The 27,617-nt window shown below is 41.7% G+C and overlaps 1 protein-coding gene across 2 annotated transcripts in view; it reads left to right on the top strand.

The window, feature by feature from the left end:
* Positions 1-296: 296 nt before the first annotated feature.
* Positions 297-27,617, top strand: part of tle2b (TLE family member 2, transcriptional corepressor b) — a 71,802-nt gene continuing 44,481 nt past the window's right edge. For both annotated transcript variants that reach the window (XM_026304756.1, XM_026304755.1), the window contains exons 1-4: positions 297-1,172; positions 10,678-10,775; positions 11,973-12,036; positions 25,742-25,786. In XM_026304756.1, the coding sequence (XP_026160541.1) occupies positions 1,149-1,172; positions 10,678-10,775; positions 11,973-12,036; positions 25,742-25,786 (231 nt within the window). In that variant the 5' untranslated portion in view covers positions 297-1,148. The remainder of the gene's footprint in view (positions 1,173-10,677; positions 10,776-11,972; positions 12,037-25,741; positions 25,787-27,617) is intronic.

Here is a 27,617-nt window from a genome sequence, read left to right as displayed (position 1 = left end):
GTGTGTTTTTATGCTGCGTAACTAGTGTGTCTTCATAGCTTTTATACATTTGTATGAATGTTGCAGCTTTTGTATGTGTGAATTTTGATTCATATCAGTTTGAGCCTAAGTCTTTGTGCATGAGTGATTACTCTGTCCGTCTGACCACAATTGAAAAGGGATCCATCTCTCTGTTTGCCTCTCTCCTCCCTCTCTCTCTCTCTCTCTCCCTGTGACTGGGTGTCTGTTTCTACTCAGTTCCACCTTAAGAGGAGCTTTAGCAGCCTGTCGTGTTTGTGTTGAAGCCAACAGGCACAATATATTACAGTCTAGGGCTTGCTGCTGAAAAGCCCGCTGGATCCTCCACTGACCTGCTGTTCTTTCCTGCTTTCCTCTCGCGTTTTTTTCCACATTTAGATTAAAAACAAAGCTCTCTCTCACTCCCTTCTGCCCTCCCTCCTCCTTCTTCTCCTTCTTTTCCTCCTTCTTCTTTCCTGTGGCAGCAGTCAAGGCAGGGGCTTCAGTGTGTCAGAGAGAGGGTGAAGAGGAGGAAAAAGCGCAGAAGAAGACTATTTGGACGGAGCGAAGTGTGTGTTTATGTTTGTATGATTCGCCATTGGACGGCTGGGTGAAGGGGCACAAGGAGAATAGGAGGAGAAGAAGAAGGGAGCTTGCCTGGATGAAATTCTCTGTGTCATGTCACTGTGTGGACCTTGACTGATCACAGGGTGAGGAAAAGGGAGAGAGACACTGAGACGAAGACACGGAGGAGGAGGAGGAGGAGAGAGAGGAGGAGAAACTGAGACTTTAGTTTCACTGGAAATAGAAGAAGGAGGTAAAGTGCTGTGCTTCTTTTTAATCATGACATTGTTGGATAAACGAAGTGACAGACTGAGCGCTCTTCAGTAGTGTGTCAGCAGGAATTCACCTTAGAAGAAGAGAGTGGGAGAGCTGGGAAGAAGAGCAGGAAGAGACTCTGGAAGTGTGAAGACTGCTGTGTTCAGCCCAGCTAAAGAGCAGAGACTGGACTTACTGAGTGTGTGTGAGTGTGTGTGAGTGCTGGTTTGTGTGTGTGTGTGGCTGTGTAACCGGTGGAGGGCAGAGGAGTGGAGGGCCAGGGGACTAACCTGGCCATCAAACGGACTGGCAGCCTCTCTTCTCCTGGGATCATGTACCCTCAGGGCAGGCATCCGGTAAGTACCTGCACATGTCTCTTTCTTCTGTCTGTCTGACTCTCTATCTGACTGGCTCTCTCCATCTCTCTGCATGTCTGTCTCATGTCCATTCTCTTGTTTTTTGCGTCTTGCCTTATTGCCACTATCTCCCCCTGTCCTCTGTTTGCTCGCTGTCATTTCTCACCCCTCTACTTCTCTTAGCTTGTGTGTTTCCTCTTTTTACTTCCTCCTGGACTCATGATTTTTGTTCGTGCTTAGGGGTTTCTGTGTCTCTTTCTGTCCTGTCTGTCCTTCTCATCCTGTCTCTGTTGTCCTTCTCTTATTTAGTAATGGGGACTGTACTGTAACATGAGGAGAGAGACGTGAGGGAAGGGGGGTGTTTGGGCTGAGAGATTCCCTGTTATGTACACACACACACACACACACACACACACACACACACACACACACACACACACACTACCTTCTTCTGTCAGCTGCATCCAGGTGCATCCAGATGATGGTTAGCTGTGTAGGTGGCATATAACTGAATCTGCGCTTCTCCGCGTGTCTGTGCATATTTGTTTGTGTGTATGTACTGTACGCGAGTATTAGTGTTTTTTCATCTCTGTGTGAATTAACAATTATGTGTGAAACCAATTGTGTGCATGGGAGCATCTGTGCGAGTACCGAGTGGCCCATGTTAATGTGTGGAAGAGTCTGTTGACTGTCAGCTGTCCATTTGCTCATATCTGTCGCTAAGCAAACACACACACACACTCACAGGCAAACCATAATTGATTATTAAATTCCACTTAATTCATTTCCATTACCACTAAGAAAGGTCGCGAGTGCACAAGTACTTTCCCTGTAATACCTCCTTAAACTCCCTCGCCTCCTTCAGTTTCACCCTTCATCAGCAGTAAGAATTTGGTGTTAATTTACCTGCCAGGTTAAAATAAAGGTTAAATACAGAGACCAAAAAGCACAAAAGGATGAATGGCAGCTTAGGCTCAGTCTGGCTTTAGACCATTTGTTTCACAGGCCCTGGTATGGCTGCTATAATCAGATTTGGTTGTCAGTCTCTTTGTATCTGCTACAAATGGGTCAGTGACCACTTTGCCTCACAGTCAGCCAGCCAGTCAGCCAGCCAACTAGTCAGCAAGCCAGCCAGCTAGCTATCACACAGAATTATGAATGACATTTTCACAAGAGGAAGGCATGAGGAATCAATTATATATACAGAGAGAATGCTAATAAGCCAGCCGCTGAAAGAGAGGGGAGAAAGAAAGATGTTGAAAGAAACAAGAAAGAAGTGAAAAACAAAGGGAGAGAGTGAAAGATGCAAGGGCTGAGAAAGAAAAAAAAAAAAAGGAGAGAAAGAATTCTTTAAAAAGGCACAGCCGGGGGTGGAAAGAGAAATGAAAATGAATAAGAAATGTGAGGCGTATCAGAGAGCTTCCTGCTGCGATGCTCTGCGTTTGTGATAAAGTTCAATCCCAGATTGAGCCAACTCCAACCGATCGATAGCCTCTATCTCTCTCCTTCTGTTTCTCTCCAGTTTTTCTCCCCCTCTGTCTTTTCTCTCTCTCTGTTTCTTCCTCTGCAGCCAGTGGAACTTTATTTCTGGTGTTGCTGTGAAATGTGATCTGTGTAGAGGTGTAAGGGTGTAAAGAGCAGTTGTGTGTATGTGCACACATGCTTGTGTGCGCGCTGACTGTGTTTATGTGTGATTGTGGTTACGGAGTCTGTGCCTATACATGTTTTTGCAGTTTGCCATAGTGTACACGCATGTGTGTATATTTATATATGTATATATATATATATATGGATAACGTGGATTTTATCCCTTTTATTTTTTTTCAGGCTGTTTTTCAGACTTGAAGCACAGCAGGAATGTAAATCTAATTTCTTGTTTTTCATTAAGTACTTTAATTACACATATTTAGAGGGAAATGATCACAGTGTGTGTTTTTGTTTTAGTTCTCATGTATGCTTTAAATATACGTTTTAGCCAATTTTCCACAGGAAAAAGTCATAACAGAACTTTGGTTAGAAAGGAACAGATTATTCATCAAAAGCGAGTTTTGTTTCTCCAGTTTAATTTTCATATCCCTGTGACCCGATTTGAAACTAGAGGCTTCGTAAACATAAAGGTGCGTAGTTGGTGCTGGGAAATGGTCAGCAGGTTAGTAAAGCATATGCATTTGTTCTTTAGTGTCTTGGAGATGTGGTGGTGGTACTATGTCAGTACATGACCACACATCACATTTCTGAAGTGACTTCCCAGTAAACTGTCTGGACTCTGCTCACTCTATAGACTTGGTCTATTCTCACTGGTGTCAGTCATACAGAATGGTCCACTTCCTGTAAGCTACAGACATCAAGAACAGACAGAGCCGCTTTGAGTGCTGCTTCTTTCAACCCCTTTGTGTCCCTTTAGAGGTGATAAGGATTTCTTGAGTATAAACAGATAAAATATACATCCAGGACACGAGCAGGGTCGTGTTTTTCATCGGGAAATAAGTCAGACTTTGTTCTACTGGCTGTTAGGGAGGAAAGGGTTAAAACTCAGGACTGATTTGCGAGCTGTGCGGAGCTGTAATTGGTTCCACCGGATTTTTGTGGCAAACATTATCAGAACTGTGTGAGTGTGTGTGTGTGTGTGCAGAGGTGTGCTAATGTGTGCTTTTTGTGTGTGCTAGTTCTTTTTATATTTTTCCACCTTTAGTGTATACATTTTTGTATTAACAGCATGTATTACTTTTTGGTTGACTTAGATGTGAATACTTTTTGCAGGGATGTTTGAGGTGGCTTTTTTTTTGTTTCATACGTGCACTTGCTCCTAAGCATTGAGTTGTTGTAAGTATATGTATGTTTTGGTTTGTGTGTGCCATGTACAGATCTGTGTTTGTCCTTGTGTTTCTGTAGAAGTGCTTGTCCATGTGTGCGTGCAGCAGTTAAAGTATGAGTTGGGATCTGAGAGAGGAAGGGGAAAGGAGAGTGGTGGTGGCTTGCGTGCATGTGTGTGCGCTGTGTGCCAACAACAATAACAATAAATAACGTCCCAGGCCGACCTCGACTGTTGCTGTGAATGTACAAGCCCTTGATTCTCTGCCACACCCAACTGTGTGTGTGTGTGTGTGTGTGTGTGTGTGTGTGTGTGTGTGTGTGTGTGTGTGTGTGTGTGTGTGTGTGTGTGTGTGTGTGTGTGAAAGAGAGGATTTAGTTTGTGTTTTTATGGTTAAGGAAGATGCATACACATACATATTTTAGATCATTTTAAATATACATCCAAGTAAGTTCAAACACACCCACAAACAAGCCAAGCCGTTCTTCCACATGCAGGTTTTTATATCTCACTCTCTGGATTTATGCTGTGTGTGTGTGTGTGTGTGTACGTCTTTCTGTGGTTGTGTGGACATGTTTTATTCTGATACTGTTCTTATGAGGACCCTTTGGTTGGTCCTCACAACTTCAAATGTGTTTCAGGGTTAAGGTTAAGCTGTTATGACTATATACTCCAGAGGCTAAAATTAAAAGGGTTTATTCACTGAACATATGATGAGAAAAGACAGCATGGGTGAAAGAGAAAGACGAAAAGTTGGTCTTTAGCTTGTGTTTAGTCCAAATTTGGCTGCTGAAGGTGACGAATTTTGTTCCAGAGTGACAGTTATTCAGTCTCTCTCTGCTTTGGAAATGTATGCCATAACAATACAGCCACTGTTAATTTATTACCAGGAGGAGTGATTGTTTAGTGAACAATAAGAGAAAAAGCAATACTGAGGAAGCAAGAGTGTCAGTGTGTGTGGTACAATTTAAGAAACTGTTGGAAAATAGTTGCAGCGAAAATATATAATCATCGATGTGTGCATGCAAAGAGCTCGCTCTCTCCTTTGGCCATGTGTTAAGGTACCACTTTATTTTTATGGGCATGTAAACAAACCAGTGCCGAGTATGTGGCCACAGAAATCACATATGCCTCATTAATGAGGGCACACACTGTTTGTGTATCACAGTTCGATTTTGATGTTTGTATTAACATGTTTGAGATGGAATTTGACTTAAACTTGCAGTTGTATGACAAACGTAACTATTTAATCTGTGTATTCATGCTTGCTGACATGTATATACGTTTTTTGGGCATGCAACTGTGTGCTATTTGCTCTTGCACAGAATAGACCTGCTTTTTTCACATCCAGCTGTGTCAGGCAGTTTGTTTTTCCTCAACATTTGTGGCTCTAATGAAAGCCATGTACGGTAAACAGCACAGCGGATTGCTGTCACCTCCCACAGATGACATTCTCCCCTCCTTCCTTTTGTCCTCATCTTGTTTACATTTAATTTTGTTCTCCATTTCAAAGACAAGCCCTTAAAATGGCAAAAAGTCAAGTAACAACAATACAGCTGTAGTGAGATGACCCACAGTGCAAACAAAAGTCATAAAAACAGCCAGTAAAACTTCTCAAACATTAGCAGCTAGCCAGATTAAGTCTGCTGTCTGATTTAAAAAATAAATAAATAAATAAAAAAAATAAACACGCTATTTTCTATTCTCAAATCCTGCGTTCTGTGTTCTTTCGCTTGTCATTAAAAGAAATGAACAGAGCCCGGCTTGGATGGAGTCCAGAGACTCTTTTGGCTGCCAATCTCGCCCTGATTTGTAATCCACCACTGGCTTAGCGGATGACTGGTGGGTTGCAGCATTAGGTGACTAGCTCTCTGATTGTTTAGCTTTTGGTTTACCGGCTGGTTGGCTAGCTGGATGACTGACCTACTGTCTGAATGTTGGCTTGTTAATTGTCTGTCAAACCGGATGAATGACTGGGTAACTGGCAGAGTCGGTGAGTGGCAAAGATGTTCTCTGGTTCTCAGCACAGTGAGAGAAGGCACTAAGACAAAATTAACTTCTATTGTTAGGAGGCTGGCAGGATGGCACACTCTAAGTTATTAAGACCTTTGAGTGGTCTGCCAAAACTGCAGTTTATATTACAGAATATACGAGTGCTCCATAAATAGATGACTGATATGCAGGTTACATTACCGTGCTTCCCCCCGCAGCCTTTCCTCATCCTTCCACCCGTACGCAATCCAGACCAGTGAGGTGTTACTCATATTCATCGCTGGTCACATCAGCAGACACAAACACACACACACACACACAGACATGTACATAAGGGGGGCTGACACTCCTCTGCCACACTTGGTAATTCTCATCTATTCATATGCCTTTTCCCTAAATATTTCACCAGCCAATTATTATTTCATGCACTCATCTGAATGTGTCTCTGCTTGTCTCTGTGACACGCAGGAAAAAGGAAGAACAAAGAGGGTAAGAAGGAGAAGTAAAGAGGCAAAAGAGAGAAAAACAAAGGAGTTATGACATGGAGCAGTCAGAAAAAGCAAGAGAAAATGTTTTGTTTGCGGGTGTTCTGTTCGAATAAATGCATCCATGCATAGGCATGTCTGCTTATAGCGTGTGAATACTCATGTGTTGGTAGAAAGTGTGCCGGAGGCTAAATAGATAGACGGAAAAGACAAGCAGACAGATACAATCATTTCTTTCCCAATCACTCCCAGACCTGCATCTGTTTCACAGTTGCTGTCTTTCTCATGCAGACACTGCCGGCGGTGGAAAAGCAGGTAGCTGCTTGACTTCCATGGGCTGTAAAGCCATGCAGGCATAGAGGCTGACTGAGAGGCTGACAGCACCATACTGACCTAATACTGAGACAAAATGTGGGGGGGGTGGGAAACTGAAGCGTGACTGAACGGAAGTAATGATGGAGCCAAACAGCAAGATTGTTACAGTGTCACTGGGAGATGTTAATTGGGACAGAAGGTGGTAAACTTTTCTCTTACTAATTTCCTGATGTCATTGTGAAAAAACCATTTGATCAGTTATCACTGTACAGGTTCTTTAAACACTGACTTTCTTCTCATGTCTTTACCATAGAAAACTGGGCTGTGCACAGTAACACTGGGCTGAATGACAGTTTGTAAAAATCACACATTTTTTGTGGTGTTAATACAAGTAATAAAGGTACTCTGGGGATTTGATGGCTAGTAGCGCTTTGTCATGAGTGGTTCGTTGTTTCTCTTGTGCCGTGCACACAGATGAGAGGTTTCACACTGTTCCCCTGATCAGCTGTTAAGTGCCTCACAAAGAAAAAATGTACACAAGCACTGAAAAAGACGACGTTGGCAAACATGAATATAAACGATGCAAGGCTTAAAAACAACTTTGCAAACTAACAAGCTTGTCAGGTCTCAAGGATCCACACGTTGTTGTTGTTTTTTTTTTTTAATTTTAATGATCTTAGCTTAACTTAGATTTTAACTTAACTAACTGTAAACATTATTACAATAAGCATTCTTCTCGCCGCTCGTGACCATCATCATGGCTGATCTCAGGGGTTTTACTGCAGTGCAGACGGATGGAGACAGTTAAACACACTGACAGACTGGGATGTTATAGCCAGTGGGTTCCACCTCCGTTCTGTTATGTGATACAGTGAAACAGGCTACACCCTCCACTCCTCCCCTCACCTCCCTCCATCCCCCCATAGATAATCCTTCCTAATTCTCTGCTTGCTCGTGCCAGCTCGTCCAAATTGTGATTGACTGCCGCCCCACATGGTGTATGCCGTATATATGTGTGTGCGTGAGTGTTTGTGCATAAGTGATCCTTCCCTCCTTCCTTCACCTTCTAGATTAACCAGATCGGTTTTGGGTTTCAGGAGCTCACACACGCTGTACATATAGGCATAAACACACATGAAAACACAGGAGGTGCTAGGCTGTTTTTTTGGCCTTTCATGACGCGCTATTGGCCTCCCAACAGTCTGGGCTGCCATCTGTCACAATACAGGAGGGACCAAAACACACACACACAGACACACACATACACTCCAATAACAAATGTTTGTTCTGGTGTACATACGGCATGACTTGCTGATGCCTCCATGTTTGAAAATCTGCAGAAGGACGCACATTGCTCCATTTAACCCTTTTCTGCTGAAGTTTTCTATTACTGCTAATAAGCAGGAACTAATTTGGTGTCAGCATTATACTAGTCTCTTCATGCTGTCAGGCAGAGTTCAGCACAGACAGGGAATATTTCTCTCTTTGCCCGAGGACCACATAACTCAAATTTTTTTCATATTTTTCATTTCCTTTTTTGCTCATAAGAAGTTTTATTGCTCCAGGGTCCATGAAGCTCATTCAGAAAGGTACAACTGGCAAATCAAAAGAAAGACTTTTTTGGGTTTTTGTCTAACAGTTGAAAGAAATTCAAATATCTCTCATCGGCATACTGCAGAAGACGCCATGTTGACACCAGTGGTTGTCACTCACAGATCTCTTGTATAATCTGTGACTATGGGCTTTGTTATATGACTTAGTGCTGCTGATGTAACCTACCGGCAGCATTTTGTCTGTGTGCGTTCACATGAGTATGTGTCTGTGTTTTCATGGTAGCAGATGGTGTGAGCAGCACTACCACAGACCGATGGACAGTGCACCGTGTAGATCTGCTAGGCTGTGTTGACTACAGCAGAGACAGCATGATTCTCTCCCTCCTTCGCTTCATCTTCTTCCCATCCTCTTGGTGTCAGGTGGATGAATGGCTGGCTATCTCTCTCAGTCAGCATCCACACCACTCTTTCATCACCTGTCTCTCTGCTGGTTCTTTCATTCCTCTGTAAGGATGTCAGGCTAGTCTATCACTCCTTCCAACCCACAGTGCATCCATCCATCCCTCTGTCTGTCAGATGAATATCCATCTCTCTAGTGCCTTTTTTATCAATCCATCCCCTGCTACTGTGGGATTGTATGTTCTGTGTGTCTACTAGTGTGAATCTGCATGTGCAGTAGTGTATGTTTGTCTGTGTATTTTAATGCGCGTGTGTGTGTGTGAGAGTATATATGTGCCAGATCGCTATCTATCCCTCCTACCCCTCTCCCACTGTGTGTGTGTGTATAGTGTGAATCAAGGTCAATGGGAATCTGTTGGCAGATACCCCCCCATCTATCCCACCCACCCCCTCCAGCCCTCTCATACACAACCACACATCCTTACGCCCAGAGGGCTTGTGTGTTGTGTACCCATCCAGCCATCTAGATGTCCCTGCTATGCCCGCCTCAGCTCAGTTTTGCTCAGCTCAGCTCAGCTCGGCATCATGGATTAATTACTGGGGAACCCACCGCGTCTCTGACCTCCACCAATGGACTAATTGAAATCTAATTGAATTGTGCTTGTCTAGACTAATGAAGCCCCACCACTGAAACCGGCAATCTTATAACTGTAGCTGCGGGCCGATAACCGCCCAGCTGCACTGCAGTGACGGCACTGTGCCGCTCAATTTGGACGGATGAATAGATGGGTGGATATGTGGACAAATCAGTAAAGTTGATTATTTCCATTCCAACTAAAGCATATTCTTCGTTATTTGAGAAAGTTTATCCTAGCTCATATCAAGAGCTTCGTGTTTGTTGCTGTTTATTAGTGCCAAATCACAGTGAAATGAAACTTCATTTTGAGAATCACTGTAGCCCAAAATTCTGTAATATGATGTATGGGAATCTGAATAGAGGTGAATTTGCTCAGTTTTCTCTGCTTGCTGCGTCAACACAGTGGGCAGTATTTACAGGATGGAAGCTGGCAAATGAGCATCATAGAGTGTAAACCTCAATGCTCATGGTGAGGCTGCTCACTGACCGGTGATACGATGTGGTTGCAAAGAAGTGGCAAAAGCACTTGGCAGTTTGCATCCTCCCCAGACTTAACAGGGGAGTCCCACAGTGCAGGGAGAATTAGCTAATGCAAATGCAGAGAGAAACGGAGAAAGAGAACGCAGTAAATTGCATAAAAAGCACCACTTCTACTTATTCCAGCCCCATTACCAAAAATAAACAACTACAGCATCAAATACATCCACTGTGCCCTTGTTTTTCAAACTTCATGAAGATTAGGGAGGAGGAGGGTGGCTGTCAAAAGCGCTTTAGCCAGACACAGACACTGGTAGTGGGGGGTAGACCCCTGGGAGGTGCTTGTTTTGTTGGGCCTTTCGTTAGCTTTTAGCAGGTGAGAGACGGAGCTGTGATTCCCTATAAGTTATTCATTTGACGTTTCCTCCCTTCTCAGCGCTTTGTAGGCTGGAATACATTAGCAACCTGGCAGAGTGGAGAGGATGCTAATGTGGAAGAGAGGGAGAGGCAGAGGAGAGAAAGAAAGGATGAGGGCAGTGGAGGGAAGGAGGCAGTCATTAGAGGAGGAGGAGAACAGAGAGAGAGAGAGGACAAGGCTTTATGATGTGTGGGAAGGCGAAGTGACCTTCCCTCTCACTTTCATCTTGGCTTTTTTCCTCCTGTTGCCTTGTTCTCTGACACACATACTCAAATACATAGTGCATGCGGGTGCACATGCATCTACACACCTATGATATGGACACAAGGCATACAATCTTGTCCTCTCTTGAATGTGCATACCTGAGTGTCAATTTTTTATACTTCTTTCCCTCCTCCATCTCTCTTCACTGTGTAGGTCCCATTGCAGCCGGGCCAGTCTTTCAAGTTCACAGTCCTGGAAACTCTGGACCGAATCAAGGAGGAATTCCAGTTCCTTCAGGCTCAGTATCACAGGTACTGTGTAGAGAGATATATATATATATATATATATATATATATATATATATATATATATACACATACATATACATACATACATACATACATAGAGGTGCATAATATTGGAACTGCAAAACCTAATTCTCTCTCAGCCCGTTCAAAGCTTTACACTTCTCGTGTTGCCTAAACCTTTACATTACCTCCTTAGTAATGGGTATAGTTTTACAGTAATTAGTGAAATCAGTGAGGGATCATTTGTTTCTATCTACATTCACTTTATCAGCGTATGTCAGGTATCCTTAAACCATCTTAGTGCATCTGTTTTAGTGCAGAGATGTAATTCTGTATTTCTGCTAATGTCTCATGCCATCACACTTTGTTAAATGATAACTGAAGTTGTTACTGAGATTATAGTTTCAAACTGAGTACAATGCAATGTGGGCGTTTTTTTTACTTTCTGCAGCTGGAGGTCGCTGATGGTCATGTAAGGAGGCTCACCAGAAGTGACCTTGGCTAAGAGAGATAAACCATCATAGGTTAAAATATCCAGCTCCTTGCTCTCACCTCAGTGAGCTACTGAACAGCCTGCTGTGATTCAGCAACACACTTTACTACTTGGCATTGGCCAGGTCGATCTTAGTGACACACACAGACCAAACAGGAACAAATCTGCTCATGTGCATCGTGAAAGGTTCTGTGATTAGCATTGAGTACAACCATACACAGTGTGCTATAGTTTTTCATCATATTAAACCATTTGGCTTTATTTTTTTCTGGATGTTGGCCTGATAAAGTGGCTTGTAAACTGACTATAAACTACAGTCACATTTGAAAAGTGTTAATGATGCACCGACAGTAGAACAAAGCTACGTTGTCATGGCCTGTTGGGTTTGGTAGCAGAACTATAAATATATGGATGTGCATAAACAGACACCCTTCTACACATGTACAGTAGGAGTGATGGATTGCAGTGGTGAGTAAGACACACCCTGCTAGCTGGTGCTGCCATGAAGGTGATATTTTTCAGTGTCACTCTCAGCAGTAATAGGCAGCATGACCGTATGACTAGAAATCATTTTTAGGCATCCTTATATAGCCCTAAACTGTGTTTGACCTCTGCAGTGTCTAAGTCCTGTGAAAACTGTAATTTATTTCACCGAACGCAAATAAACCGTTTAATCCTTGTGTGTGTCCTTTCTCGTCCTTGTTCAGCTTGAAGCTGGAGTGTGAGAAGCTGGCCAGTGAGAAGACTGAGATGCAGCGACACTACATCATGGTGAGTCCACTCAAACCTTTACAGTGATTTGTTAGTCTGACTGGGCCACTTAGAAACTCTGAGTAGAGTCTGTTGGGGTTCTAATGTAGGATTTACAGTCAGGGGACTTTTATCTGTGGTTGTGATTAGCACAATTGACCATTTCAGTGTTTATTATTTAAGAACAGGTCGGTTTTTCTCTTCCTGTGTTCTCTAATTCTTTCTCTTAAGATTTCTCAATCTCTGTCACCTCTGTTTTTTTTAGGTTTTGTAATGAAAAAATGATGCTAAAATTTTAAAGACATTAAGTTTCCAAAGTCACATGTAAGTTAGCACATTTACTGTAAATCGTATTTGAAATGACATTTAAAACAAATGCAGAGGGTCGACCACATGCGGGTTTGTTCATATCTGTTCATTATTTATTTTAAAAATGTGATTTGTGGTACATAACCATGAATCTCTGTGAAACTGGAGCACTCTTTCAACAATTTCAACAGTGTAATTCTATAAACTTTTACAAAACCAGTGTATCATACATTTTTTTCCTCTTGTGTACTGTTTATCTCGCTCTCTCACGCAGTACCTCTCTGAGATTCCTATTTTGCATATTGTTCCCCATAGTTTTCCTTCCTCAGACCCTCTGTCTTCCTCAGTCTGTTTCTCTGTCTACTCTTCCTCTCTCTGTGTTTTCTCTTGTGCGCTAACAGCCCGAGATCCCTCTGTGCCGGTGTATCTGTGCGACTAAAGGCTCACATGTATCGTAAGCCTACGTCTGTGGTACAAAACCCACATGGAGCCGACCAGAATACGATATGCACCATCTGTTAAGCTGCTCGCATTTCATAAACCTGGGAGAGCAGGCAGGATCAGGGCCGTAAGCTAGATAGACACAGATGGATAGACAGAAAGAGAGAGAGAGAGAGAAAGAACCAGACAGGCATATAGACTGACAAATAGACTGAGCACGAGAGAAAAGCAAGCAGGCAGACAGGGATACTGGCAGACAGACAAATGGATATAAAAACGCTCAGACAGACAGGCAGGAGATAAACAGATAAAAACACACACAAACACTGAGGAGACGCTACATATTCATCTACGCTTACACACACACACACACACACACACACACCCTTGTGTTCTTCTTTTCTTTTGAACACTGTGCTTTAAAGATCTTTAATCATCAGGTCAGACCTAATACTAGTTTATGTAATAACTGGTAACCAAATGAAGTCAATACCAATCAAAATATAAATATTTCTCTGCATAAGATATATGCCTTTGATATATTAATGAGATAATGACGCTGACATTGTAGTAATTATTCTTATGAATTGCCTTATTCAAAGTTAGACTGAAAGGAAAACTGACAAGTAAAATAAGAATAAAGTGTAGCTCACTAGTTGGTCAGGTTGAGTAACGATGATGTTGCATATACCCAGAACTATTTTAAATAAATCAGATGCTGCCCACAGTCATTTCATACAATTGCACAACTAAAACCTTGTTGAAGTTTTTTTTTGAGGATACTAAACGAGACCTAAACCTCAAATGGTCCCTTAAAAAAACAAAAGTGAAAGTGAAAACTGACCTGATTTTGTAAAAAATATACTTGATGAAAGTCAACGTGCTTCTCAAAGTGGGACTACAATGCAAGAAGACACATGCTCTTGCAAATATAATATGGTGCAGAACACACACACACACACACACACACACACAAACACAAACACAAAGAAAAACCTCTGAGAACCACAGACTTCTCAAAAACACCACTTCCCTAATCTCAGGCACTCCCCATTTTAGCTGTGGTTTTATAGAATTAACAGCCCAGACAAACCTCCACCTTCCCCATTGTCAATCCTCAACACCGATCCTATACAACCGGAGTGATGGCGTGCCAGCAAAGATACAGTTCTATGTCTGTCCAAAGACAGAGGCAATGGGTGACATTTGATCGAACTTTGTGCATATTAAATGTCACGGCCTTTGTGACCAGTGGGCCATAGCTGAACTGAGGAGGGGGAGAAATGGCATGGAAGTATCCTCTCTGCTGTTTGTTGAAGCTCAAGACTAAGCTTTAACAGTTCCCCAATGCAGGAGGTCAGGGAGCTGCAGATGCAGATGACGTTCCCATATAGGTTAGCATGGCAGACGGTTAGAACTCCAGGCCAAATTACTTGAACTGGCGCTCACTGTGGCATGGAGGATGGCTAACACAGTGCTATGCTACTTCATAGTCACCGTTCAGAAATGAGAGGAAAGAGGGAGAGAAAATGAGAGGGAGCACAGTGAAAGAGAGGCTCAAAGGGAAAGATAGCTTGAGAGAAAAAGGCTCAGAGAGTGTCAGGAAAAAAAAAACAGGGAGGCTGCTGAGGGAGTGAGGGAAAGATACAAAGGGAGGCAGAGATAAAGAGAATAAAAGAGGAGAGGGAGAGAGTGATAGAGGCAGGAGAGTAGTACAGAAGGAAAGAGAGAGAGGGAAATGATGAAAAGGAATGAGAGAGAAGAGGGAGAGAGAGAGATACCAGGGGACAGAATCGCAGTTTAGGAGGAGAGACGGAGAGAGAAAAAAAGATGCTGTGAAGGGATGAAATGCAGAGAGAGAGAGAGAGAGAGGGAGTGAGACAGAGAGAGGAAAAAAGAGAGTATGCAACACAGACTGCAAGAGAAAGAGATAGTGATGTGTTTGTGTGGGGGGGCGTGAAATGAAAGAGAGATAGAGAGAGAAAAGGAGAGAGGGTGCATGCACAGACACGTAAATAATGTGAAGCAACAACGGACTCGCTGTGCCCACAGAGGAGATAACCCAGAAGGCTATATTTAGCTCGTTAGGCCTGTCATCCACACTGAGGCCTGTTTCCACAGGCTGGGGCTCTGCTCACCACGCTGCACTGCTCCTGCCTCTACCATTCATCAGTTGTAAGCTCTTTAAATACTGGGGTGAGGGGTTGAAAAGTAGGGAGATGCTGATAAAGGGTTACACATGACTTATTCATGGGGAATGACTTTAAAACAGCGGAAGAGATGACAATTAAGAGAAGATGCATTTTTGTCCCTATACGGTGGCATTCATTGAATTTTATTTTTACGTTATGTAGAAGCTTTTGCTTTGTGCTGTGAACTACAGCGTCAGTTGTCTGGGCAATTGCTTTACGTCAAAGAGACGAGCACCTCAAGGCAGCTACTTGAAAATCAGTGGAACTTCCTGGTTAACTTAAATACATGCAGTTCAGCTGTTTTATGGTAATAGCCAACTAGCTATTTTGTGTTTCCACAAGATTCGTTTATTTATACTGATATTTGGTTAGAACCTTTACCATCTCGTTGAGTTTTAGCACTATATTGAAATCCATTTTTTAATATCTAGTGTTTTCACATTATTGTTCTTTCAGGCTAATGTTAATCACTTAAATGGAGCTAATATTTCTGAAATAGGTTAGAAATATCCAGATTACGTTTCACAAGAGACTGAAGGATAATGCCAACAACTGCAGCGATACTGCATTTGCTGAAGAGCTGTACTTTTCTACCAGCCACCATGTTTTAACAGAAGGTGTTTTACTCTGTTGCTAGAAATCTCCTTATGGCATGAAACTTTTCGAAGTCGGGAAGTTTGTCTTTCCCCACGTTTACTGCTTTAATTCTATAGCTGGCAATGAGAACGTTTTGCATATTTCACGCTTGGAGAGATGATGCCATAACCCTCTCAAATAGCTCCTGTCTGTGGAGTGTTGCTGCAGTAAAACAGCAGAGCCAGGGTTGGATATAGTGTATTTGTATGTTTGGCAGACCCACTCTCTTTAGCTTTTTGGATGGAGTATATGTTTTATGCTGGCTGCTTTACTAGACTGGATCATTTCTTTGCATGTGTAGGGAGACATTGGCAATGTGTAACTTTAGTGGTAGCAGCAAACACACACACACACACAAACAAACATAAAATCACACACATGGAGAGTGTGTGTGTGTGGGCGCCTAGCTTTTCTCCGGCTATTGTATTTATTATTCATGGCTCTCAGATTTCACTGCTCTCCAGGAATTCCACTGTGTATTTTTAAGTAAGGCTGCATTGTTGCCCTGGCTAATCAGGGATGCGTATGTGTTGGTCCAGTGCTTACACGAAGTGCAAGAAAGACTCCCACCTGGAGAAGTGTGTTCACTCCCGTCAGCCTTAGGTCGTGTTTTGCAAAGAGCAGATACATAAGTTCTGGTGGAAGGTGAAAGAAGGTGAGGTAAAGTAGTTGTCTCACATTATGAACCCCCAGAAGTCACAATCTTAATCTAAACACACCTTTGTGTCAGTCTTTACTCTCTCTCCTTGCTTTCCTCACAGCCGAGTGGACTTTTTAAGTCGTGTTGGTTTAAAATGTGAAAACCTTGATCATGGTCTTAGGTCTGAAGGTTTTTACCTCATTTTTTTCTCTTTTTTTTTGTTTCCAGAAACCCATTTTCCAGTGTCTTGACTGTTCTGCAGCCCCCCTTTCATTGCTTCTGTCAAACACAAAACCCTTACAGAGGAGTGAACTATCCGGCCCTTTTAATATAAAGTATGAGAAAGACATTTCTAGTGGATGGTGACAGCTCACCGTTGGGAATCACATTAGGTGGTCCCTCCATTGGTGTGTTGGTGTGGATGTGTGCGTTTGTGTTTAAGTGCGATACAGAGACGCTGCAGGGGTCTGGTGTTAACAGCCATGCTCTTGGCAAGAGAAAATACTGCTGCATTGAATTTTGTGATACAAAATTATGGTGAGACATGTTATATTGAATTGCATGTGACCAGATTTTCCCCAGTGTGCAGGGAGACTGTAGACACACGTGGACTGTGTCCTTTTAATTGAAATCTGAACTACCGCACTGTTCACACATGGAAAAAACTTAAATTAGATCAGTCTGACCAAAAATAAAATGTGCAGTTTAAAAACTATCAAGCAGTGAATGAATAATTACAGACATAACCGATCTGAGAATTTATGTATGGGAGCATTTTGGACTTGATGCCATAGATTAAAAAAACTTGTGATTAAACATAAGGCTGTTTGGTGCTTATTAAAAATGCTAAGGTGTTGAAGCGGCGTAACAACCGTAACAAAAAAAATAATCACATCATCTGTTTGCAGCTTGATAATCAGACTGAATTGAACATTGATTGCTTACCTTGTTTCCAAGTATAATCAGGACCCTAAACAGATCTTTACTTAACTATTCAATGTGTAAAACTGAACCACGTGGGTAATGACAATTAACCATAGTTAACCACCAGTGACTATAATATCATTTCTGCTGTTGCTTCACGATTGTTATAATCTGCTTTTACCTTAAGCATCCTATAGGAGGTATACATCCATAACAACATACAAGTATAAATTGGTAGTTTAATATTGACACTTAATATTACAGAGTAAAAATAATTGAATACTTTTCTTAACTGACCAAATGTTACTAGTCTAAAACTACGGCTGATCCCAGCATTTTCAAATAGCTCTAGTTTTTACATTAATACTGCATTGGTTTGAGTTGATGAGATCATTTTTTTCTTTCGTTGCTTTGTGTGAATATTGTATTTTGTGTATTGGCCTTGAGTCGTGGCTTCGGTGTTTTTTCTCATGCCTGCCATGTGGTCATTCTTTGCTTGTGAACATGCATATATACATCTGTGTGCTTTACTCATCCAGCACAGCTCCTCAGGCAGAGACGAAACATGTATATGTGTGTGTGTGTGTGTGTGTTGGATTAATGCAGCGCTTTCAACCTCTTACTCCACTCCCAGCTCATCTGTCTGATTCAGGCTGACACACTGTGTTCTCTTCAGCAACATTACAGTCACAGACTGCGTGAGAAAGAGGGAAGAGGAAGAGGACAGGTTAGAAAAAGTGAAGGAGGTGGGGAAAAAAATGGGGAGAGAAAATAGAATAATTAATGAAAGAGATGGAGACACCAAGATTGAAAGAAAAAGAGCATGAACAAAACAGAGATGAAAGAAAAATCTGAGAGCGGGCACAAGGGCATCGCCAGAGAGAGCAGACCAAAATAAAAAGAAAAGAACAAGAACCCTGACAAAGACAAGACAGTAAAGGGAGAAGAGACAACAAAGACAAATACAGGGCATTTTTGTGTGATATGATTTTTGTATGACAGAACATATGCGATGGATTTGAAGATGAATAGATAGAAATAGATGAAGAGAAAACCGAAGAATGGGAGAAGTTGAAATAATTCTGATGGAAGAGGGCAGGAAGCAACAGGGGTCGGTCCTCGCTAAACCAAACGTTGCTGTGCCATAAGATAGTGGGAGTTGTCCAGGGGATTTAAGCAGGGCCAGATGTAGGGAAGGATTGAGGCTGTTTTAAGAGTCTTAAACCCGTCTGAACCGTCTGGAACCGAAGACACCAACAGGACGTGAGTATTCATAAAGATGGACGGGGACTCCCTCCATATATGCTATATACTGTAAACATATTCTTATAGATATAAACCCCTTTAAATTCAAGGTCAGTGCTATCCAGTTGTTCTGGCTTTGCCTCTGATGAAACTGTCTGCAAGAGAAGCTGCAGAAAAGCAGAATATCTGCCGTGACTGATTTAGTTGTCACCAACTGACAGGACACAATGGAGAAGTCAGAGCCTGCTAGCCTAACCTCTGATGTGGGTTAGCACAGCGTGCTAATAAATCTTTTAGCATCAACGATGTGTGTGCGTTTGCGTTTGTGCGTGTGGGTGGGTGGGCAGATGAAAGAGACAAACTCACCCAAGAGACACCAATGAACAATACTTTGGTTAAGCTTTTTACACACATCCGTAGCAACACACCAATAAAACATGCAGGAGTAAACACCAGGTGTGTGCAAGCAGGTCACACACACATATAGATATAAGCATGCTACAAAGCCACACAGGGTAGAGTTGCGCACACACATGAATGTCCCATTTAGATAAATCACCTTGGATTAGACCCACTTCCTAAAGCTCATTTTAAAGTCTGCCAGCGTTCTTCGCAGAATGCATAGAGGAGATAGAGAGAGAGAGAGAGAGAGAGAGAGAGCCTGGCACAGTTGTCTGACACTCTCTCAGCACCATGGGGGTGGAGGATGGGAGGGGGGGAACGAAAGAGCAAACACCCCCTGAAGAATGGAAGAGTGAAAAGGAGGAGGGGAAACATGAGAGTGAAGGAAGAGAGAAACAGAAGGAGGGAGAGAGCAGCCCGGTGAAAGAAATGCTGGAATGCTTTTTTGTCTGGCATGCCCTGATGATGACAGTGCAGTGTGTATGTTATTAGCAGGAGATCAACACCAGATATGGGGTATGTTCAGAAGAGCAGAGCGTTACGGTGCGATCAGATAAACAAGAATTACACTGCAACCTCATTTATCTAAGGTATCCCGCCTGCTTGAACTGACATAACGAGCCAAAAGGCAGGCCAAAAATGTAGTGATGATAATAGCAGTGAGTAAGATGTAGACTCAGTCTATATCCATGTTTTGTTTTGTTTTTTCTATTTTAGATAAACTGGAAATTGAAACCAATTTAAAGCTCCAGAGATTTTATTCCCCTCAATTACATATGGTAGAGAGTTCTCTCGCAAATGGAGTTGCAGATGTAAGTCCTGTCAAAGTTTAAAACCGAACACAGTGCTGTTGGGCCCTACACGGCTTTACACAACATGTATACAAAATTGTTTTCTGGTTTTGGAAATAATGAAAGGACGCTTGCACATGTTGTTTTTTTTTTTTTTATTGTTAATATTCAGTCTCTTTAAACTCATTTTCTGACATGGAATTATGAGATTGAATATATTTTGGTAAAATAATACCACAATTTCATATTACAGTTTCGCTGAAGGTAAATAAACAGTATTGAATAATTTCCAAGCCCTGTGTACACATTGCCAGCAAAACCTTACAAACATGACGCTAGTGCCTCATTATCTTTGTTGTAGTTTTAAAGTTTGCAGCTTTATGGCATATGGATTTACTCTAATCTCCTGTGCTGTGGATTACTTTGCAGATACATTCACCTCAGTGTATGCTGTAGTTTTTATTCAGAATGCAAAGTATGTTTTTGCAGGCTTTCTCAAAGAACAGTTCTTGTAAGGAATCATTTTTAGCTCACATTGAGATTGCATACTTCACAATTCATTTGAGAAGAACTGTACAACACAAACACATATAGTACACACGCGCACACTGCTCTCTTTTTCTGTTCACTGGGTGGGCAGTGCTAGGTGTTCTTGGTGAATGACGTCAGGCAATTGGCTTAGTGCCCCTCTGTCAGGCTTAACACATAACAGACACACACACGCAAATGCACCACATGCATCTAGCAGGCTCCTACACACACACACACACACACACACACACACACACACACACACACACATACATAGACAAGGGATCTTGGACAGAGCGGAGAATTTAAACAGAGACACAACAGAGGAATTATATAAACCAGAATTGTGTGTTTGAGGGGGGTGAAATTGCACACCCAACAGACCAAACATGTAGTGTAGTACTGCAAATTTAGCTACGCAGGCAGTACAGCTATTGCTATGCAGCAATCTAGACCACAGTCATAGTGCAGCTATGCTTCCTGTTGTGCAGACTGCAGAGTCCACCTGTTAGCGGTTGGTGACACACACGATATCAGGACTATCGTGGAACCTGATTGGGAAGCAGTCCTTCCCTATTTAAGACACACCGTACACTGCAGGATGTAATGTGGTTTATCTTGTCATTCAGTAAACATTAGTGGTAACTGTTAACATGCAGTACTACACTTGAACATTCACAGAATACAAAGCACAGTTGCAACTACACTACAGTCCAGACTCCCATAGAGCGTTGTCAGTAGAGTGCTGTACAGACTGCAAAATAGCACAATAGTCACTTCACTGCTGTCTAGCCTACACCCACAGGACAACTGGTACTATATTTCAGTCAGTTAGTCGTCTCCTTTCTGCCTCTTCAAAGAAATCCTTTACTGGTCCAAATTATTGTGGAACTAAGTTTGTTGTACAGTTAAATGAGCAAATGTTTATCTGGAGAAACTTCTCAGATGCCAGATCACTCAGCTTTTAGCTTCTTAACACATGTCACAGTTTCAAACCCTGATATTGTAACACTGCACTCTGCGCTGACAATCAGCGTCTTGTCTCCTTTGGGTTGAATGACTCAGGTTTAAGCCCTGGCAAATGAAAAACCTTCTAAATTGCTTTAAGCTGTCCTGAAGGTGACACCGTTGTCTGTCTGACTTTATGCCAAGGAAGTCTGCATAGAGAAAATTACCCTGCAGGGACCAATAAACTATTACAATCTAATATTGTTATTAGCAGTAGTGTTGCAGATCTCTGGTGACTGTTCAGTGGGGGACATTTCTACACAGTGAAAAACAATACGCTGTAATGTTAATATACTGTTTTTCTCGATAATTATAACTTATGCTATGAAGTCGTCTTTTATATGATTTTACCAGATTGTCATTATCCTTATGGAGTTAAACTGTATTTACTGAGAAAGTCTTTAATAAGGACTCTGCTTACAACTATGTTACAGTGTCTGCGGGGAAGACTTACCATCATACATTTATTACATTGCTGTCCATAATGTTGTGATGGTTGTATAGTACCTACAGTCAGCCGCTTTATTTTAGTTCACACTGGAGGTCTCTTGCTGAAGCCGGATGCCGAAGTGAGCTCTGTTGCCACTTACAAGGTTTCATTGAAATACTGGGGACCTGGTTGTAGCACACAGCACACTACACCGTTAGCATAGTGTGAAAAAAGTGAGATACTAAATGAAAAGAGGATGATAGAGAGAAGGGAATGAAAGAGGAGTGAGCGAAAAAGAGAAGTAGCGAGTAATGATGGCGAGGTGGAGAAGCTGATGGGAGAGATGGAAGGAGAACTAATAAGGAGAGACAGACAGGAATTGAGTTGAAAAAGATGGGGAGGGCCGAGGAGAGGTGTAATGATGGAGAGGTGAAGAGAGATGCTGATGAGACATGGAGAGAAAGAGAGAGAACAAAGAGAGATGTAACATTTCTTTCATGCTGAGAGGGCTGAAGGAGAGGCAGACATAGAAACACAAAGAGCTAGCTCAAGTATGTTTGTGAGTGTGTGCTTTAATTTATGTGTTTTTAGATGTGTGAATACTTGTTTGAAACATTTGAAAGAGATCCTAAGATATATGTGTATGTTTTGTGTGCATGAAAACATTTTTTGTGTCAGTCTGTCCATGAGAGAAATGGAAGGGATAAAGCTAAACACACAGCCAAGGTAAGCTTGACAGGGGGAGAAAAAGGAGAATATATAGATATAGAATTTGCCAAGGATGAGAGAGACCAAATATACAAAACGAGGGAGCCATGCAGAAAATGGAAATAGAGAGAGAGAGAGAGAGAGAGAGAGCATGAAATGGAGAAAGAACATAAAGGAGAAAGATGATGGATAGGAATGACTAAAATGAGAGAGTAGAAAAGACACAGAGTGTAAAGGACAGATGATACAGCAGATAGAAAACAACAGGGGGGATAAAAGAGAGAGATTAATAGGAAGGAGATAGAGGTGAAGAAGGTAAAATATGTGAAACAAAGGATAATTGGCAAAAAAGAGAGAAAAGCTGTGCAGAGTGTGAGGGACAATGCAAAGGAGTAAAGAAGGTGATAAAGGAGAGACAGCACAAGAGGGCGACAGCAAAGGAAAAGCAAATATCAAAGGACTCACACATACATCGCAGACTCTGTACCAGGGACCCAAATTAACCCTTTGACTCATCAGACAAAGTGACAAGTACATGAAAAAGCTTTTTCCTGGCCAAAATGATAAATTCCTTTTGGTGTTTCAGTAGGTTGTGTCATTGAGATAATGGTGTTATTATGAAGACAAATTATGTTGAAGACAAACAGAAACATAAAGATTATAATATATTGCGTATTTTGTTATTAAGTCTATTTTCATCCTAATGGACGCTTAATATTCTTTTTGAGAAGTTTTCTGTTTCTGCCTTTGGCGTGCTGGTGAGACACAGAACACTTTATCACCACAGTGTCCACATTAAGAGCAGCACACACCAGTGACGGACACTTGTTGCAGGATCCTTACTGTTATTATTCTGCTGTTTTTTTTTTTTCAGCATAGACATTCGCTTTCCAGATTGAAACACAGCAGCCACAGTACAGTCGTTGTCTGTGCTGTCAGTTAAGATCATCTTTTTGAAATACTCACCCATTTCAATAGTCCCGCACTCGGTTCATGTCTCTTCCAATATGCTTTATAGATGCTATTTCACATGACGCGACACTGTCTGAGTGTGTTGCTCCTCATACCGTAGTCAACCTCATACAACTTTGTTTCTCACAGAACTCTCTTTGTGCAGGTGCTTCGTTTGGTTTCCATTGTAAAGGCTGCCTTGTGCTCTGTTTAGGCACAGTAGTTACCTGGTTATGGTTAGGGAACATTTACAGTCATGGTTTAAATAGACTCTTGATTTCTGTCAACATGCTTTATTATTCAATCTGTCCATCTCAATGTCTTTTCTCAGATGTTTCGTGGCTGTAGAGTATGTCCACCTTTGCTTCTGACAGATAATAATTTATATGGTCACTAGAGGCATGTTAGGGAGTTTTTGTTTCCTGACTCGTGATATCAGCACTAACGTTTCTCCCAAATGGAAAAAAAAAAAGTATATTTTATTGAAATTATATTTAATTAAGTAAACTGCCAGGGACCACTGTGCAGGTGATGGGTCATCTTAGTTCAATTATACAAGCTGATAATCTGAAAATGACATAGACGTTAGTTTTCATCAGATGCATAACATGGTCAGATTCTGTTGCTTTTCTTCTAAACTAAGACTCAAACACTAAGAATTCAACACATTCCCTCAGACTGAAATTGAATTTATACATGGGTAAAAAACTGACATTGCCACTGAGGCAGCAAAATATGTCAGAGCATGTCGCAGCCTCTGGGAGAAAGAATGCAACGACATATGAAACTGTCCTGAGCTCCTCCAAAAATCTTCCCGTTTTTGTATTTAGTCCACCTTTTTTATTCAAAATTTCTTAGTGTAGTTCTGTACCTAATTATGTTCATGCCAATAAAGTGAATTTGAATATAGATAGATAGGTAGATGCATGGATTGAGACAATGATCGCAAGTGACTAAAATGAGACAGGAAGTAAAAAGATAGAAATGGAGAGTTAAAGAACATCTGACAGCACGAGAAAGAAGGAAGGGAATAACTGGAAGGAGAAAGGAGGGCAGAGAGAAAAGACGCAGTGACAGCTTCTGAAAGATAGAGATAGGAGTGAGAGGGAGGGACTGAATGAGGTGGGGAATAAATGGAGAGAGAAGAGAGTGATAGAGTGAAAATGAGCAAGAGAATACCGAGAGGACGAGAGAGAGAGAGAGTCGTGTCTCGCTCTCATCAGTCAGAGTGTTGCTCATCCGGCAGCAGAGGCTGTCTTTGTCTCCGTGACGGATCCTCGCTGTCTGTGTGCCACTCGCCGCCAACACCATTACAGAATATTACTGATGTACACGTATACACAAACACACATACAGAGGAGAGAAAGCAACACGTTTAACAAGTGCACACATGCAGAGGTAGCAGCATAAGGCATTTAGCAAACACACACACACACACACGCACAAACCAATATATTTATTGTGCTAGTGTCACATATATATGGGAACACAAAATACAAATAGATTTACTGTCATTGGCCTGATTGATTAATGGCCATATTGTGTGAGCTCTAATCTTGATGGTGACATCTGATTACAGGAGCTGGAGTATTAGTCAACAGATCTGATGTGTCTCAGGTCGAGGAAAGCACCGCTGATTTATGAACTCTAATTACTAATCCTTTGCCAAGAAAACAGTTGATTGTAGACTTTGGCAGATGGCAGTCTCAGTTAAGTTGCTTTTTAAGTTGTTGGGTGGATTTTTTTTCTTTTCTTTTTTACAGATTGCATTTAAACCTCTCAGATGTGGCCTGTCTCAAAGTGAGCTAGACCACTTCCAGATGTGGTCTTAATAGATCTCCAATTGCAATGACTTTACAGCCTGCATTAACCATTAACATGTGTTTCTCTTTAAAATATCAAGACAGATTGTATGTTAGTACCAGGTATAAAAGGGATATTTGATTATGCAACGTTAGACCATACGCTGTACCAACACTCAGATACTCATAGTGCATGACATTCTAAGCAAACATTCACAGAGGAAGGCTCATTATTCTGATAGCCACCAGACATATGTGTTCATAGGGGCACACACGCACACACACACACACACACACACACACACACACACACACACACACACACACACACACACACACAGTGTTGTGTTCATTTGACAACTGTGCATAGACTCTAATTGTCAAACTATAACCCTCGCACCCCACACACAGACACACACATGCTGAGACACTGATTGCACATAACTCGCACCGAGACATAAATACCTAATTATTTATACACAGACACACATTTGTTGTGCTATGCACACACACTCTTTCTCTTTCCCATCTTCTGTCTCTCTCTCTCTCTCTCTCTCTCTCTCTCTCTTTTTTTTATTAAAACCACAGTGACAAAATGCAGCATATGCAGCTACAGTGAGCAACAGATGTTCAATGAAAGATACTGTGTGTAAGACTGAATGTGTGCTGTGTATAAAATGCTAATGAAGCTCTGTCATCTATGTTTGTCTCAACAGTACTATGAAATGTCCTATGGTCTCAACATTGAAATGCACAAGCAGGTAAGAAGGATTAAACTCCAAATGTTTTATTCTCTTTACATTGTTGGGCTGATGCTGCCATTCGTGGGGGTGTACCTGTGTGTGTGTGTGTGTGTGTGTGTGTGTGTGTGTGTGTGTGTGTGTGTGTGTGTGTGTGCATGTTTGTGTCATTTTCTGTGTAGCAGCTGCATTTATTTAGTAGATGGGAGGATGTGAATGTGTTATTTCACACCAACGTATGCCAATGTGTCATTGTATGTGGGTGGGTTCTTACTCCCGTGTTCTTTTGTGAGTTGAATTTAAATAAAGTGACATCCACATATGTAATTAAAGTGGACACTTTATTAGAAACACATTTTCACTACAGTGCTGCCCAGTTTAAGTGTTAAATCTAAACAGTCTAAAGTAAGGTAGTGTTTAGCACATGGTTGCTGTCTGACATCACATTGTTTTAATGTTTACTATATTGGCAGCCTGAATGACTTTATTGTATATTTGGATGAATTATGAATTATTATCACGGCTGATGAAATATTTGTGTGCCTTTTACTTGGTTATTGTCAAAAGCAGCTATAGGTGAGAGGAGAAATAAGTACTGATATGAGAGTTAGGCTGGTAGAAAGAGTAACCGTAGCAATGGTAAAGTTATGTTTTATGGTCAGGACGGGTGTGCAAAGTCACCCACTGATTCTCTGAACAATGTAAAGACCAAATACCAGGTTGAAGGTGATAAAGAAAAGGTCAGTGTGAATTGTGTGTCATTTCCATTTACTCTCACAGCGATCCTGTACTCTTGAATGTAGTAGATACGTCTGATGAGCAGCGTATCCTCCGAGTAACAGGTGACTGCTTGTGCGCCCCTACGCAGTGTGCTAATTAGCCGTCTGAGTCAGGAAAGGAAGATAGATAGGCGCTCTGCCAGATACATGTCCACACAGACAGACGGAGGCAAAAGGCAGACAGGTAGCTTACATGAGATCTATGTTGACAGACCTCCATGCAGATCGACAGAATCATTATCTAGGTGAATGGCATATCCCTTTAAGGTGACTGCCTGTGTCTCGCTCTTTCTTTTTCTCTGTCATGCTCACTTGCTCTCTGTGGTGGACTCAGACACTGTCATGGAAGACAAGGAGGGATTTGTTTTTCACATTTTACAATGAGCTCCCAGCGTGCCCTGCATATGCATTCAGAAAGCAGCTCATTGTTTGAAACAATCTCTTAAAAACGCCTTGAAGTGAAAACCTCTGCTCTCTGCACTTTAACCTCATAATCATTGTGTCATTTAGCTATCACGGTAATTATAGCACAGACATGTCAAACAGTGGGTTTCTGTCCAAATATCGACTGTAGTGTACATACTTAATCCAGACACCAGTGCTGGCTGAAGTTATGTCCCATGCTAGAAGTTCGGGATTGATCGGTATCAGCTATGTTAGACCTCAGTCCACATCCCTTGTTATTGTAATGTTGTGTTATTGTGCTGCACATGATGCAGCTCCCACACATGTGCCATTTCCTTCTGTTAAAGCATGGGTACCTATTTTGGATTTACGTTATTGCAACAGAGCAGCCTCAGCAATCATACAGCAGGCGGCAGTTTCCACAATGACACAGAGCCTTACTCACAGTGCCTCTATTAGAGGAACATTTTGCAGGCGAGATTTGACTCTAAAGTGATGCTCTTTCTGAGTTGGTAGATTTGTTGTTATTGTCCCAGTCATCTTTTTTTTTTTGCAACACTACTAGAATAATATTAGGCACAGTAGTAATAATAATAATAGAACTGCACAAAACCATACAAGAGCACCCACAAATTAATGTGGGTCAGTTTAGCATGTTAGATTTCAAG

This window comes from Mastacembelus armatus, chromosome 4 (genome assembly GCF_900324485.2).
Source record: "Mastacembelus armatus chromosome 4, fMasArm1.2, whole genome shotgun sequence".
In the NCBI taxonomy this organism is placed as follows: domain Eukaryota; kingdom Metazoa; phylum Chordata; class Actinopteri; order Synbranchiformes; family Mastacembelidae; genus Mastacembelus; species Mastacembelus armatus.
Note: the sequence above shows the minus strand (reverse complement) of the source record. Positions and strands in the feature narration are given on the sequence as shown.